Source organism: Convolutriloba macropyga, chromosome 3 (genome assembly GCF_964194025.1).
Source record: "Convolutriloba macropyga chromosome 3, txConMacr16.3, whole genome shotgun sequence".
In the NCBI taxonomy this organism is placed as follows: Eukaryota; Metazoa; Xenacoelomorpha; order Acoela; family Convolutidae; genus Convolutriloba; species Convolutriloba macropyga.
The window spans coordinates 13,186,911-13,203,512 of NC_134470.1; the positions used below are offsets into that span (position 1 = coordinate 13,186,911).

At 35.3% G+C, this 16,602-nt stretch overlaps 1 protein-coding gene across 1 annotated transcript; it reads left to right on the forward strand.

The window, feature by feature from the left end:
- Positions 1-6,259: 6,259 nt before the first annotated feature.
- Positions 6,260-14,374, forward strand: LOC142335958 (uncharacterized). Its single transcript, XM_075384374.1, has 7 exons — positions 6,260-7,107; positions 7,635-7,796; positions 8,126-8,276; positions 8,652-8,844; positions 10,360-12,621; positions 12,914-13,118; positions 13,678-14,374. Exons 1-7 carry the CDS (start codon positions 6,923-6,925, stop codon positions 14,117-14,119), a joined length of 3,600 nt encoding a protein of 1,199 aa, XP_075240489.1. The 5' UTR covers positions 6,260-6,922; the 3' UTR covers positions 14,120-14,374.
- The last annotated feature ends 2,228 nt before the right edge of the window (positions 14,375-16,602 follow it).

The window sequence follows — 16,602 nt, forward strand, 5'->3', positions numbered from 1 at the left end:
GCCTGAAGCATATGTTCCCTTTATGCTTCAATTTTCCCTCAATGTATTTTGGGAAGCAAGTCTAATCTTGTATTGTAATAAAAGGCTTGGTCTCAGAAGATTGTTTTTTTTGTTCAATATTAGTTTGGAAGATGTGGTCTGTTGCGTGGAGAGTATTTTGATGCCATGAAAGACTTAGAGTGAGTTCACAGATTTCACAACTCAAATACCATAGTCACCTTTCAACAAAATTCTTTGGGAATTTTCATTAAACAATGATTTTGTGTCAATTCAAGTACTTGCTAGACGTAATTTATTAAAATTTTCTTTCTATCGCTATTCTAGAGTGTTATTTATCTGGCGTATTTAAGTTTCTGGTGGTTTTGCAGTCCTGAGACAGACTTTGGCGCAACTTCAAAAGTGACTCTTCAGCCCGAATTTGTTTATTTGTCAACGGTCGTCGGGTTATACCAATGTGACAATTTTGAGGGTCATAACACTTACCAGGCTTTCTTTAAAAAAGTTTTTAGATGGCAGCGAGTTTCTTTGGCAGTTTTGAGTATACATATGAGGGCTTAGAGTTTTCACCTAAAAATTAAGATGGTTGTTCAGTTTTGACCAATGCCTGAGCTCGATAAATTCGCCATAAATTGCGATAATAATGAGGCACAGTCATAATTTCAGTGAGCCAGCGCCTGGCGAAGTACATGCCAAGAACTCAGAGTGGGCAAGTGAAGTGGGAAAGTAGGTCATTGCCGGTTGTTTCTCATATGAAAATTGAACACCGTAGTGTTTTTCAAGGGAAGCCTCTCATACGACGTTAGCAGCCCAGATGAGCGATCTTAATTTTTTGGAAATTACGTAATGAAGGAGTATCGTAGTTGTCTTCATTGTATAAATTGTGCATGTCTATGCCATGTTTATTTTTACAGCATTTAGTTATGGACTTTGCTAAAGTACGATCTGCCGGCAACAAGAGGCTATAGCTGGTATGGACATTATAGGGTGTATCCTCAAGATAATTTGAACATGCTAGTCGCAAATTCGTTCAACTACAGCGTCCCTCGTTAGAGTTCACAGCTAATGCAATTAGAACGCCCCTTTTCATGTTGTAGTGAACTTGTAGATTTTGATTCCGATTTTAAAAACAGGGAGGTCGGTTTCATTAGAGTGCCCAATTTTAAAGATGAATAGCTTGTTGAGAGTCACTGTTTAATTGCACTCAAACGAAATTTGTAACAATTATATGAGTCCCTTGGTATCATTTTTCGCTTGACCGATTTTTCCTCTGACCTTTTGACTTCTCGTCCTTAAAAACGGGATAAACAGGAAACACCCAAAGAGCATAAAATGGCTGAGCAGCTCTCTTAGAGCCTAATGCTTTACTATTCTACAATTATGGGATTCATCGGAAATGTTTTGAAGAGACATAAATGCATGATGTGAAGAGGGGTTCTTAATTAATTGCTCTCAAACGAAGTTTGTAGCAATTATATTAGTCCTGCCGGACTTTTTTATGCGATTTTTCGCTTGACCAATTTTTCGTCTGATGCTTTTGACTTTTCGTCCTCAAAAACGGGATAAACATCTAGCGCTCAGCGGGCATTAAGTGCTCTTAGAGCCTTTCATCTCTGTTTCAGCTCAAACTGTTTTTTAGACTTATACTTATGGTGTGAAGGGCGGTTCATGAAGGTTGAGACACCCAAAAAAGTTTTACAATTTTGTTATTTTTTTTCCATTATTCACGTCTTTCCAGACGCAGTGGCCAGAAAACGTCTTCAGGGGTTTGATAATTAGTTACTGATAAAATTTTTCTTGCCATGGATTAGCTTTCAATTTCTTAATATGACAAATTTTTTTTTTGGTAGCTTGCATTTTTCCAAGTTTTTTGAAAAATTTTGTGGGCTTTTAGGTTTCTCCAATTTCAAGAGCCGAGGAGCCTCCTCTAGAGTTTGACATTTGGTTACTGTATAGTTTCTAAATCTAATGGAATGTTTCAAGATGTCAACGCCATGAATTTGAGCATTTTTTTTAAAACTTGCAGTTTTTTTCAATTTTGACATTTATTGTCACTATTCAGGTTTTTCAGCCTAACAGAAATTTTTTCTTTATGGTTTGATAATAATTTACTGGAAAATGTTTTTTGGCCGTGGATTAGTTTTCAACTTTTATTATCAAAAATTTTAGCAGTTTTTTCATGCAATTTTTTCAAGTTATTGTGAAATTTTATCATTTTTTAGGTTTCTCCAGCCTCAAGAGCCACATAGCCTCCTCTAGTGTTTGATTATAGGCTATTGCATAGCTTCTAGATGTAATGGAATATTTTTTTTCAAGATTTAATTATCAGCAATTTTTAAAAAAATATTTGCATTTTTTTCAAGTTTTTTGAATCTTTTTGGTTTTTTATCATTTTTTTGCGGCACCAGAGTCCTAGGGAGCTACTCCAAGCTTTGATGATAAGCTGTCGCTTAGTTTCTAGATTTAATGGAATTTTTTCATTATTTTAATGACTCGGAAAATTATTATCATGTTCCAAGTTTATGGATCTTTATGAGCCAGTGAAACTATTTAAAGCTTGAAATTGGGGTACTGGATAGTCTCCTGAGACAATGAAATGGTTTTGAAGATTTTAATATCTTGAAGTTTTGCCGGGTTTTGTTAAAGTTTGCAATTGTTTTCTAAACTTTTGAATATTTTTGTCCTTTACTGAGTTTAACGATCATTTCTGGCCAACGGAGCTTTTCAAGTCTTTCAGATGGGTTACTTGACATAACTCCAGAGACAAAAAATATTTGTGAACATTTTCACTGTGAAATCTGGAAGCTTTTTAAAATTGCAATATTTTGCAAATTTTTAAAATATCAGTTTTTTATTTGATTTATTTACTAACAAGGCTAGAAAACTAAAATGGCAGAGTCGAATCAAGCTAAAACTAGCCTCGCTAAACCGTGGCTAGCTACTGATGCAGCCTACCGCTCGCCGGTCGTTTGAGAGCAATTCGCCCGACGTTAGTCGGTTATGTGAAATGTTGATCAACCTATATAACACTGAAATATATGTAAGCAATAATTGGTTCACTGCTCTGGTCTTGTGGTATAGTCAGTCTTTTGTTTCAAGTTTTTTTATTTATGCTTTTATTTCATCATTGTTTCAAAAGGTAAATTATTTGTTTGTTCATCTTAGAGGAAAGAAAGAGACATCTTTCTGTACTATATAGGGGCTAATTTTGATTTTTGTAAAGAAACTACTTTATTAATTTCAAGTTGTAAAAGGGCAGTAGTATAAAAAATGAAAAGAAAACACGAAAAAAGGGGAGTAGTATGCGGTGGGGGGTCAAAATTATGAGGGGGATATTATTTAATTATATTGATAACTTTTTGAAATAATATATTGTTACATGCTGTGAACTTCCATCAGTTAATTATATCTGATTATACGAATTTGTTTGAAAACAAAACAAAGGGAAAATTTAATTATAGGAAATAAGTCTTCACAACACAAAAAATGAAAGAGGAAACAACTTAACTTTTTACGGACTCTATATCTTCTTCTTAGTGCCCATTTAGGTTTCTAGTTTTCGCAACTCAATAATTTCAATCTAACCACAACAGAAAAACTTTATAGAACATGGGTGTCGAAAAGATACACAGGCACAAAAATTGTATCAAAATATGGAAAAAAAGTTATCTTCCTTTCTGTTTGAACTCTGAAATGGATTTAAGATTTTTTTTAGTATCTCATAAATTATTTTTTGATTTCATTTGCTAGAAAATGTGTCGAATTGAACAACTGATTCTACTTATGTACATGAAATTTATAGAAAGAAATTTTTCTATTCGTTAAGGATTTCCGTAGAGATTTTTCATTAAACTTTGCTGATTTCTTTGGCTTCTCGAACAAAATAATTTCTATAAAAAAGAAACTCTATCGCAGAGACTATTTGATTCCACGGAAAAGTATGAACTTTTTGAAATACGAAAAAGATCAATAGTTTATTTAAAATTAAATATTGTTAAAATCCTGTTGGCAACTACCGCTTAACCTCAAATGCACGTCCCCTTTTTCATTCAAAAATTGATTGGAATGAAATTTTACTGACTTGAATAATTGCGGGATATTTGAGAAGAGAGAAACAGAAAACATAATGAATTTCGGACAAAGGAAAATTTGTAAAATAATTTTTTATTTCTACATTCTCTTGTTTGTTGCTGATTCTTCAAGTCTTAGAGTTCAAGGTTCCTTTTGGCCTCCACTTGACCACCAATATCATTTGATGAGCAGTTCAGTTTAATGAAAACTCTCTTGAAGTGATCTACGTCACTTCAAAAATAAAGGCCGTTTTTTGAAGTAGAAAAATATTTATCAAGTAGAATTTATTTTTTAAAAAAGAAAATACTAGCAAAGAGCTGCTGCAGTAAATTAAGGATTATATATGACTATGATTAGCCAAATTGGTGGCAGATGGCGAATCAGTCATTTGATGGCGAAATATATGAGAAGCAGTCATTTGAGAAAATGAAGTGTTATCTTTGTCAACACTGCTCATCCTGTGCTTTTTTATGCCTTTTTACTTCAAAAAATAGTTTTCGATTTGACGGAAAATTGATTGATTCATCAAATTACAGAATTCACCTGATTTAGGTAATTAAAGTACAAAAACGTCATTATTTCGTTGAGAAAAATGTCAAAAACTTTAATTGCATACTTTTTCTTCGATATCTCTCTTAAATATCGCATGGAAATTATTTTTTGTTTGATTTCGATTGTACATATTTATTAATTATTCTAATATAAGACAATTCAAGTGAAGTTTCCAGTGACAAAGTTTTAACCAAATTTTTAACAAAGTTTTAACCAAATTTTTAACCAGTGACAAAGTTTTAACCAAATTTTTAGGATTTTTAAAAAACATTGACTTTTAAAACCTCGCCATCTTAGGAAAGTTCCATGGCACCGTATGGTGAGTGGTAATTTTATTTGAATTATGAGGTCTACCTGGATACTCTTTGTCAGTTTTTAGCCATCTTTATGTAATCAGTTGAGAAAGTGTCAAAAGTGAGATTTTGTTATTACCAGAGGGAGACTAGTACTAATTTAGGGCAAGTAAATTTTGAGGATTGTGATAGAAGAATCCTATCATGCTACTTTTACGTGTTGTTTTTCACTGCGTGTTCACGTGAGTCTATGACGTAACTACAAAAAGTAACTGGCTAAGTTCAGCTGCTGTTTGCCGTAGACGCCTTATTATCCTTATTAATTTTTACCCTTATTTTCCTATACCGTTATTTTTACCGTAAGATTTATAGCAGCTCATTAATATTGTTGACCATATGATATGAGGCCGCACCATCGTTCCAGCTTTATCTCCAAAAAACTACCTCTCATAAAACATTTTACATGCGCTTTAAATAGTCTGTTTTGTTGGATGTCATTTCCCGAAAGCTCAGTGTGATTGGTCAAAATTGTGCAAGCGCACTTTGCCGAGCCTCTTTCTTGACTTTGTTTTCTCATTTTTGTAGGTCACAATGGATTAAAAGTAAGTCGATCACCCATAAAGAGCCATGTGTTCATGGAATGGGAATCAGATCGAGATGAGAAACGTTGGACTGACTGACATGCTGACTCGAATAAGGAATCTTAAATAGTCAAAGCCGACATTGAACGCTATATGAAGTTTTATGTAAAACGGAGGTGATTGGTACTTTTTAGAGGACTCCGGTGAAATAGAGAATTGAATGATCAGAAGATCTATTTGATTGTAGCATGCAATTTTGTCTTCTAAGTTCAATTCAAGAAATGAGGGGGGGGGGGGGGGGGGGGGGGTGATTGTTATATTTTGATTTCATTATAATAAATTATTTATTATTTTAAATGTGTTTAATTAATCCTGTGTGTAAGTGAAATGTTGTCACGTGTTGCATGGGCCAAGGTGTGCCTTCATGTGCCGTTTGATGTGACCAAATTTTAATTAATAAGAGCTAATGAGAAAATAAATAAGCTGTAATTCTTTCTTATTAAGGGTGATGCACCGAAGATTTTAATAAACGATTTCAACACATCACAAATGCTGCCAGTAGTTTTCAAAACAAATTGATAGCCAGAGAAATGTCATTTGTGTACTATAAAAACAATCATAGCCGAGTTTGTTTAATTGCTGTTAGATGAATTTATTTAGATTTATTGTTTGTTTTGCCTACTTATTCCTTTAACTAAGATAAAAAAATTCATACTGATTTGAACAATTTTTTGTTTCGCTTAATTTCATTAACAACTAGGTTTTTAAAAATGTCTTCTTAATTTGATCCTGTTTCTGATAGAAATTACCATTTCTAACATCGTCTTTTGCTATTTCGACACATACAGTTGCAGACGTTTCTATTACAAAAATTAATTTACTTTAATCTTCACAATTTCATGTCAATCAAGTGAATTGTTACTGCAGTATTTTCCCCCATAGCTCTTAATTAATGACGTCCCGAAATAATCGATCAAAATTTGGAAACACCTGCTAAAATACCTGAGCGCTTAATTGATCACACCTGAAGCTAATATCCACAGGACTCACTTGCAATCAACAGCACCAACCAAAGTAGGACATTCTTAATTGCTGTTTAATTGAGAGACTAATTGCAGCTTTAATCAAATCACAAATTGACAAAATTCATTTTTTTCATTTGAAAATTTTATTTTTATTACCAACTTTTATTATTAAGTCTATTTGACCTATCTTATCTTTTGAGTTTTCCCCGAAAGCTCTAAATCCTCGAATATTCCACATAACTCACATTCAACTCAAGTCAGGTTGTCAGAATATCAAAACTAATAAAAGATTTTATTTTATCTTTTAAATCAAAGTTTTAAACTTACGTATAAAATTCTACTGTCCACTGGGTGAATTAAAGTCATCCGATTCCTAACTTTGGGACTGGACTCTTCAGTGAAGATGAACATCCCGCCTGACAGTTCGTGTCATTTTCATCACCCAAATAATGATTCAGTTAGAATGGAACGACAGCAGCAACAACAATTGGTGATGGAGAAGATGGGAGGTGACGTCACGGTGAAGTCTATTGAAGACACCCTCCTGGCTGAGAAATTGATGGACGCTGTACAGGATAAACACTACGGGTAAGTGATTGTTGGTGGGGGAAAATGTATCTTGCTGTCACTGATGGCTATGTCAGTTATAAGGAAACTGTGCGGCTATATGAAGAATTGAAACGAGTGCAGTTTTTGTGGTTCAGGCAAGAAACTCAAATTTTAAATCATATCTGTTTTGAATTTTAGAAATTGTTCCCCACGGTATAATATGGCTACCCATGCAGTTTTTTACCTTGATTATAGATAATAGTGGCTAGTACCACCTCTTGTAAGGGTATTAAAACAAATTTCGTTATTAAACACGCATTAGTTAGTTCACGCAAGGTTATGAAAACAAAATATTATTCATCGAAAAAGGAGACATTTTAGGAAATTGGTCTATCAAAATGTTTATTTGCATTAAGTTCGACAAATTATCAGACGCTTTTGCTCTTCAGAAGAAAGATTCGCATATAAAGCTTCTCAAATTGCATAGTATATAGTCTCAATTAAATGTCATAACCCAAAAAATCGGGGTAAAGAGCCGCAAACAAAAAGTTAGATTGATTGTTTAGGTTGTGCCAAGTGTTGTTGTGTTTGCGAGCGAGAGGTGATCTGGTATGTGAAGAGAAAGGAGGTATGGCCCCCATCCACTTGGCAGTCGGTTTGGAACCTCTGGGAGACTCGCTTGATTTCCTCCGTCTCCTGTTGCAATATGGAGCCAATCCTAACGTCAGGTCAGTTCATTTCTAGCTGCTACAAAGGTAACTTTACTTTAACTATTGCAGAAAAAAAATAAAATTTGTAACCCTTGCACTTACATTCAACAGTATATAGTATCCACTTATGTATATCTTGGGGCATCTTGCAGAGATGAGGATTGGAAAGGGTTTTTGTAACGACGATGGCATGTGAAGAGTTAGGAGATCCTAGACTCAATGTGATCAAATTTTTTTCTGCAACATAGTAAAATACGTTTGCACATCTTTTAACTCAGATTTCAACTCTAAATGGAATCGAAGCTCATTGAATAGTTCAATGTTTTTTTAAGTAGGCTTCTGTTTAGAGCGACTTGTGACGGCATCACTCCAGTGCACTTAAGTGCCATTCTACAGAAGCCCAAGGCCATGAAGCTCTTGCTGGCATCTGGAGGAGATCCAGACATTCTGGACCAAGACGAGAAGAGTGCATTCCATCACGGATGGGACTGTGAAAAAGTCAACACTTTATCATCCTACAAAGCATAAACTTCATTGCTTTTTTGTTGCATTAACCTTCGACATTCGTTAATTAGTGAAAGTTGAAGCTTATCTTTTGTTTGAAAATTGATGGAAAACAAGTTATAACGATATTGTTTTGAATTTTTGTAGTTTTAGGCCTGCAATGGGTATTCATACGTTTATTTCGCCAACTTTTTTCAGTTTTCCTTTCAATGCAGTATAATTATAAAAAGACTGCTGTTTAAATAATAGAATTTAAATTTCACTTTAAACATTCCGAAATTGTTCGTCCACGACTGAAAGAAATTTTATGATATCACAAGTCTCGTATCTCAACGGTTGTTCCTCATTTATAATTGCTGTACTTTTCAGATACGAAGGATCCTGCAGAAGTATCTCAAGGAGCAGCAGAGCTCAAGCAGTTCAAACAGCAGTAGTGACTGTTCCAGCTCCGATATGGACATGGATCCAAAATTTTCGCCAGTTGTTGCACCCAAGAAGAAAGTGAGACGCCCACTGGTGGCGTTAGATGTGAATCAAAAACCAAATTATGGTACTGATTTAGGTACGGGCTCCTCTTTCTTCCCTTGTCCCAAGAGGTGGGGAGGGTGTAGTCCATAGTCCACATACTCCTGAATAACACAAAGACCTCTAAGACTAGCTGCTCTGAGAAAAACCATTTTTATCAGCTAAAAGTAGCAGCAAGGTGTAAAATTGCGTCCACTAGATCTGTTGCCTCTCTAAAAACAGAAGCGGTGCTGACAACTTCAAACTACATACATGGATATGTTAGGGTGACAAAAATATATTTTACGATTTTAAGAAATAGGATAACATTTTGAAGATTCCAGCAATTGATCTGATTTTCCCAATGATTGTCAGTAGCTTTTTCTAACAACCGAGAGATATTGTTTAATGATGTCCAAAATTTTTATTCATGCGCAACCCATACAACTTCGACTTAAGTTCAAAGTAATTGTTCAAGGTCAATGAGGTGTTATGAAGTTCTGACGGAAATTATATTGATAGTTTGAAGATGGAGATGTCACGCATCAATTAAGCTTGCAGTCAACTGTCTTGTTGCTACCTCAAATTTAATGTTCCTCAATAATGCATTGTGAATATCTCGGAAATTTTTTCAACCTTATTTTTTACGTTTTTTGAAAAGTGCTAAGATTTTGAAGGCAGTTTAAATTCAAATTTAAACAAAATTTTATTGTGATGATTTACGCTATTGTAGACAGGTAAAAACATCGAACTAATGAATTGAATAACAACGCTTCAACAAAAATAATTATTCAACTGGATTACTGTACTTCTATAGGTTCCTTGTAGAAATTTGAAATTCAGAAACAATGTGTTGTTTTTTCTTATTATTTCCTCTTGTTGAGAAAATTGTTCCAGATTAAAGGTTTATTGTTTTATAATGGTTTCCTTTATTTACACAAAGATTCTTGAATGATAGCACCACGTTTTAGTGTATGCTCTTTGGCTTACTGACTATTAATTTATCTTCGAAACACTTGATAGTTTTTAATTGCTCTCAAACGAAGCTTGAAGCAATTATTGTAAACGTGTGTTTTATCCAAAATTTTTGCTTGACTTTTTCTGCGCTTTTATTTTTTGACAGTAAAAGTTTTTCAAAATTTATGGAACATGCACTACGCAATGAGAAAAGTGTAATGCAATCAAGTCAATAGTGACAATTCAAGAAAAAGGGTAGTTGGTTGAGCATATTTGACACTTCTGATAGTTTACATCTTTTTCGCGATCTATTTAGGACAAAAATTAATAGAGGTTTTTTCTTTCAAGTCTGACTTAACAGTTAGAACAACGTATACGAGCGGTCCTGCAATTTCTTTATAATGTGATGCATTATAAATAGTATAGTGTAGGAACATTATATGACGCGGGCATAACGATGCGAGACTTCTTGTTTTGTTTTTGGTTCGTCTTGAGGTTCATAGCCACATTTCGGTTATAATAGGTATCTAATATATCAGTTATATCTGTTCAAGAATTACTGAGTATTATAAACCCTCACATACGTCGTGTATTTATATGTTATGATTTATTCTAGATGTACCAAGGACTCGTCGGCCAGCTACCAGTGACCAAGAGGCACAAAAGTGTGACTTGTGTGTATCACTGAAAAGACGTCGCCATTTTGATAAAATGATGTTGAAATCAATGGGCGTCCATTTCTCCAAATACCACAGCGTCAAATTAGCTGAAAGTCAAAACAGCCGACAACAAATTGTGAGTAATCAATGCCAACGATGCTTCTGCTCTGAGAAACGGATGAACTTTAGCTATCCGTTAGAGCGAAAACTGAAACTGTGGTATGAGTGCAATGCTGGTAAAGAAAGTTTCATGAAGAATTTGGCGAAGTCTTTGCCAGCTGTTTCCCCAACCAATCTGATGAAACATAAACGACCTTCAACCAAAGTTGAGGCTGTTGAAAAAATTTGTCGAAGGTTCTCATCGGGTCAAACTAACATTTATCAAGAGATCACGGGAAGTAACAGCAAAGCTAAAGCCGAAGCCTCAAGCAGTGGAAGCGAAAACGAACCAATTTCAAGTAATGAAAGTCTGTCAAGTCAAAATTCGAATTCGGGCTCAACTTGCAGTTCAATTGAGAGTGCAAAGAATTTGCTGAACATGCAAATAACTGAGAAAGACTTGGATAAGATTTCTTTAATTGATGGTGAAGCTGTTGGACTGAAGCCGAATGCCCAACTTGATGTCTCCTCGCCTAATAATCCTGTGATCAGAGAGAAAAAATCACTCTCTAATCCAAATTTCAGCGAAGGCAGTTGTACTTGTAGATGTTCGAATCATAGAAGAAATTCAGGATTGGATGTCACCCTTGCTCCTAGTCGAAGATCTTTATCCTTGTCAAACGAGAAGCTCTCAAAACCAGAACTCGTGACTAAAGATGTTTCGATGTGCTGCTCTCCGTTGAATAACCAGCATTCTAAGCCTAGGAAGTCATTCACTAACAGTCCATTGCTATTCTGGAAGAAGAAAAACAATCTTGAACTTGAAAAAGAACTTCTAAAAACACCTAAATTACTTGAGCAAAATTTGTCTCTGAACAGTGGAGAATTGGTGAACCATAACTTGCTTCCGATAGAATTATGTGTCGCCAATGGAATGGAGCTCACGCCTCGGGAAAAAGTATCGATGCCTTTGAAATACAATCAGAAGTCTAAATACACTCAGTGCAGTCCACACACCACAAATTGCCAATCATCTGAGCCAAGGTCTGACTCTGAATTCTGGGACACGATAGACAGTGCAAATGTAAAACCCAAATCGCTGTCACATTCTAAACGCCTAAAATTTAAAAATGTGAAAAGGACAAAACAAAGACATGTCCATAATTCAACTAAGTGCAATGAATGCGGATCTAAATTTAATTCGCCAGTTGTACAAAGGGTGGTAGAAAAAAACTCTTCATCAAAAACTGTTCAGGCCAAATCTGTTCAAGCAGGCAGCTTTTTATATCGTGATGACTTTACAGGAGGGTTCAAAACTGGTCTGGAAAAGGTTTCACGAATAGATGAAGTTACTGGCAGCTCAACCACTTCTAGAAAAACTATCGCTTCTGGGCGTCGAGTAACCTTTTCAGATCAAGCGAGTAGCCACTATTCGAACCCGCACTCAAGTGATGAAAATAATTTATCGCCCTTGTCAAATGAGGACCTTGTCTGTTCATCATTTAGTTATTCTAGAAGAGCAAACGACAGTGTTCGGGTTTCTCCTACTCAGTTTTATCGCTCAATATTCAATCGAAACAACTCCAAGCGAGTTAGTAACTGTTCGAAAGTGAGCAGTGAATTGATTAGAGAAGGTGATTTTGTGTTTGAACAAGTCTTCATTAAACCAAAATCGGAAGAATCTTTGATGACTAACGATTTGAGCAATCACTCTTTCAATACTTCTTTCGTCACCTGTAATGACTGGAAATCCTGTCGTACCGCTTCAACTAGACAAAATTCGATTCACAGTGAGTTCCAACCAGCAGTTAACAGCTCGCGAGTTGAACCAAAGGAAGCTTCAAATAACGATGCCACGAACCAAGGCACAGTTCAAGAGCAGGATTCGATCAGAGTCACTGATAACTTACAGCAACTTAGCAATGCGGAAATTTTTGACAGATTAAAGTCACTAAATTGCAGCAAATATGGACCGGTGACAGATACGACGAGATCTATCTATCTCAAGATACTGGCGGGGTTCCAAGCGAGACTGGATGGATCTTTTGAGAAGCTATCAATAGAGTCTCAGAAGGAGAGTATGATGGCCATACAAACAGAATACAGCAGCAATCCTAATGGTTTGTTTGTTTAGTTTTTCACTTGAACATCTTTTTATTGAACCATTTTCTGTTAATCTTCCTTTTTCTCCTTGTTTTGCTTAGCATCTTCATTTGATTTAGCATAGTAACAAAGTAGCATAACTGAATCCTGTAATTAAATTAGAAATGAATCAAAAATGTTATTTGAATAGGTTTCAACAAATTAAAAAAAGTAAAATAATAACAATGAACCGCGGATGTAATGAATCTTAGAAACTAAAAATAATTGGTATTATGAAGGTTCGGAACTTCTTATTGTAATATGTTGCAGAGTTTCCACGACTTCTCTCTGACTATCTGATGCTTGAGGAACGAGCCCGAACAGGTGCTGCAGCTTCTGTGGTGACGTCACTGCCTGACCTGGAGGGAGAAGAGCAGCTGATGACGTCATTGTTCGGTGACCCTAAGCGCAACTGGAGAGAGGGCAAAAGAAAAAAGTGCTTCAACTATCTCCTCTTAGACCCTCGAGTAACCAAGTTAGTATGTTTTGAGTCAACGATTTAAAAGTGATATGGGTTAAAATATTTTTCCATGAAAGGAACCTGAAACTCACCTTCCTATGAGAAGAGTTTTGAGCTCTTTCATATTAAAAACAGAACTGCTATCAGAAAATGAACACTGTGAATGTCAAACAAAAACAAACAATGTTAACTGTGAGTGAATATCAGCAGCCAACTGTCAGTGCTTAGAAGGTATGGATCCAATTTTGAACAGCAGGAATATTGGCTTCATAAACTGTACACTGAAGCCTGAACCACTCACAACAGTTGCATCCTCTATCGCTTCCCGGCAAATTTCAATTGATAATAATCAATCGGTGCTATGCTATCAATATGATTGCATCGGCAGGATAAATTTAATTTCATAAGCTTTACTTAAACAGTTCTCGATATCTGTGCTTAACTTGAGTCACTGATACGAAGAGTATCGATTCTATAGTTGCTTCAACAAAGTGCTTAAATTTTCTGTTTATTAATGATGGAATGTTTTAAAACTGATTCAGCTTCTTACGTTAACTGGTTGACTATTTCACAGGAACCTCCAAAACCGATCAAGAGACCTGAGCGAGATAGAACTGTTCGGATATTTCGTGCGAGCAATTTTCTACGTCGGAAAAGGTCAAGCTTCTCGGCCTTTAAGCCATTTCAACGAAGCTGTCCGACATACCAAATCTGATTCGACATCCTTGCCCGAAAAGATTTCACATATCAAAGACATTTGGGAATCTGGATACGGTGTGGTCAACTTGCAATGTTATCAAAACGCGATTCCAGCCGAAGCGTACACTCGAGAAGCGCTCATGATTGGTGCTTTGGGGCTGAATAGATTGACCAATCAGAGGAAAGGGGATTGTTATGGAGTGTGTAGTACATGGCCTGATTCGAGACGGCAACAGTTGGGTATTTATTTGCTCAAAAAAGCAATGCTGATATTTTTACAGGATGGAGAACGACAAATTAAGCCTACAGATTTCTGAAGAGTTTAGCGTGGAAGTGGCTGCAGTGTAGTTCTTGTACTATTAGTGATGTTCGTCCCTTCGTGAAATTCTTTTCCCTTCAGCTAAATACTCTCGACCTTAGTTATTTTTGTTGAAGCTGAACTTTGACTGCAGCTCTGCATTTACAATTTGGACACATTGCATTATGAACTCATGAGTCTTCGTTGTTTTTCAAATTGTGTACATGAATTGTATAGCCCGACTTTATAAATCTAATTTACCCATTTTTAGAAATGCTTGTTTTTAATAGCTGCGATAAAGATAGCTGGGAGGAGCTACTGTTGGTCTTCTCTTTTGTTAATAGCCGCGTCAGCAATTCCAGGCGGCTATTATTGCGCTCCTAAGTTTTTTTACAATTCAAAGAATTTGAATTGTATTGGGGCGCTGTCTTTATTACGACTCGAGGAATTTTTTCTAAGTGAGCAATTTTTTTTGTTCACGCGCGGCTTTTGAAAGCAGTTTTTTGCAACTTTTGATGATTATGAGGTTGGATTATGATACTGTATTAGTTTTAGGCTTGTTTTGATGGGAATTGAAGGTTTCAAGTAGTTAATTTGAGTTTAATGCTAAATTGGAGGTTTTTGATTGGTTTGCTGATTTTTAGACAAAATTTAATGATTTTTTGCCTCATTTTTGTTTTAATGCTTTAAGTGGGATTTGAAAAGAAGCTTTTTACTAAAGGAATATTAAATTACCAATTGACTAAAGTTGTCGTGGTATAAACCATTTTTTCTTAGGAAAATTGACAGAAAAATTGAGAAATTTTAAACCTTTTTTCTTTTTTTTGCAGTTTTTCTTTAAATATTATACAAGTTTCTTAGCTTATTATGACTTGCCCATTGTTTTGCGAGCTTTTCATTGCTCTTATTGCACAGGAACTTTATTCGGCTTTATATTAAGGCTTTATTTAAAACGTCATTAAGTTTTTCTAGTTTCTTTTTGTTTAATTTGATTTTGAATGCAGTTTCTATTCTTCTTTAAATTTTTAAGGCATTTGTGGACGTTCAGGGTTCACGATAGTTATTCTAGATATGGGCAATTTTCTCCTTCGAGTCGTTTCCGGAATTCTTCCTGCTATGTTTTTTTAAGATCTGTTCACACTTTTTCATGATTTTTGAAGTCAAATTGGAGTAGTGATTTTGGTCACGCTCAACAGGAAGTGGAGCCGAAGAGCGAGTGGTTTTGCGGCGTGAAATTTTTTCACTCAAATTTTAAAGTAGTGTGAGAAAACGGTGGTTGAGCAAAAATTCGGTTTCTCGCTAGTGGTTTTTTTGTTCACATGCGGCAATTTCTTTTTTGATTTTTTACCGTTTTTCAATTTTTTGGATCGGATTTTGTTCTGACTGGTTCGGAGCGAAAAAGCGATAGGTTTTGCGGCGTAAACTTTTAAAGTAGAGTGAGAAAACGGTGTTTGAACAAAAGTTTGCTCTCTCGCTTGTGATTTTTTGTTCACATGCGGCAATTTCACTTTGATTTTTACTGTTTTTTCGATTTTATTGGATTGGATTTTTTTCTTGACTGTTTTCTCAATCCAGCCATAGACCATTATAGGTCTAGTATTCTGTTTAGTCAATGAAAATTCTTTGAATTGTACGTCAGGACTTGTCCTGCAATGTTTTTTTACTTCGTCTAACAGATTTTTGTTTCGTCTTACCCTGACTTTTTCAATGATTTCAGTGACTTCTACTGCTTTGCAGGTAAATTTTGTCTGTGTGACGTCATTTCTGCTTTTAGGTCAATTGCGTGACTTACCTCACTGAAAAATGACTTCTGAACTCGCTTATGGAACTTTATTTTATGAACATTTACTAGTTAAATATCAATAATGTGCATCTAAGTAGTACCAAACTTATATGCCCTAATTCTTGAGTTTTTGATTTCGAAAATCAATTTTGAAAAAGCTCTCTTAGGGCTTTTTCCTTATAGACCGTATGTGTATCATAAAAAGGACTGTACGTATCTAACCCAAAAAAGATCTAGTCTACTAAATGACTTTTGGTCAATCTGCCTATCTTGTTTTTTTAGTTGTTTCATTTCATGGAAGGCCACAAGCGTCTCGCGGCTATTTTCCGGCAATCTGCCGGCTATGTTTTTATTTATTACGACTCGAAGAGGAATAATGGTTTTCTTGACGTTTTTTCAATCAGAAATAAGGTTTGTTGTTTTTTATGTTAGAATAAAGTTTTTAATCCCTCAGTAGGCTAGGGTTCAATGTGATTCATAAGGTACTTGTTTCTAGGAACAGATTTTTTTGAAAAACAATGAAGATAGTTCGAATTTGCGGTTTTTGCTTTAACATTTTGTCAACTTCATTTTTCGACCAAAGTCGTTTTTCGCAAATATTTTGACAATTAATTGTACGTTTGGCTGTGTTTCCGACCGTCATTATTAAACATCAGACTTTGATGCGAAATATTTTTAGCCGTTTTAGAATAATTTTGCGGTTTTGGTCACCGTCGGCG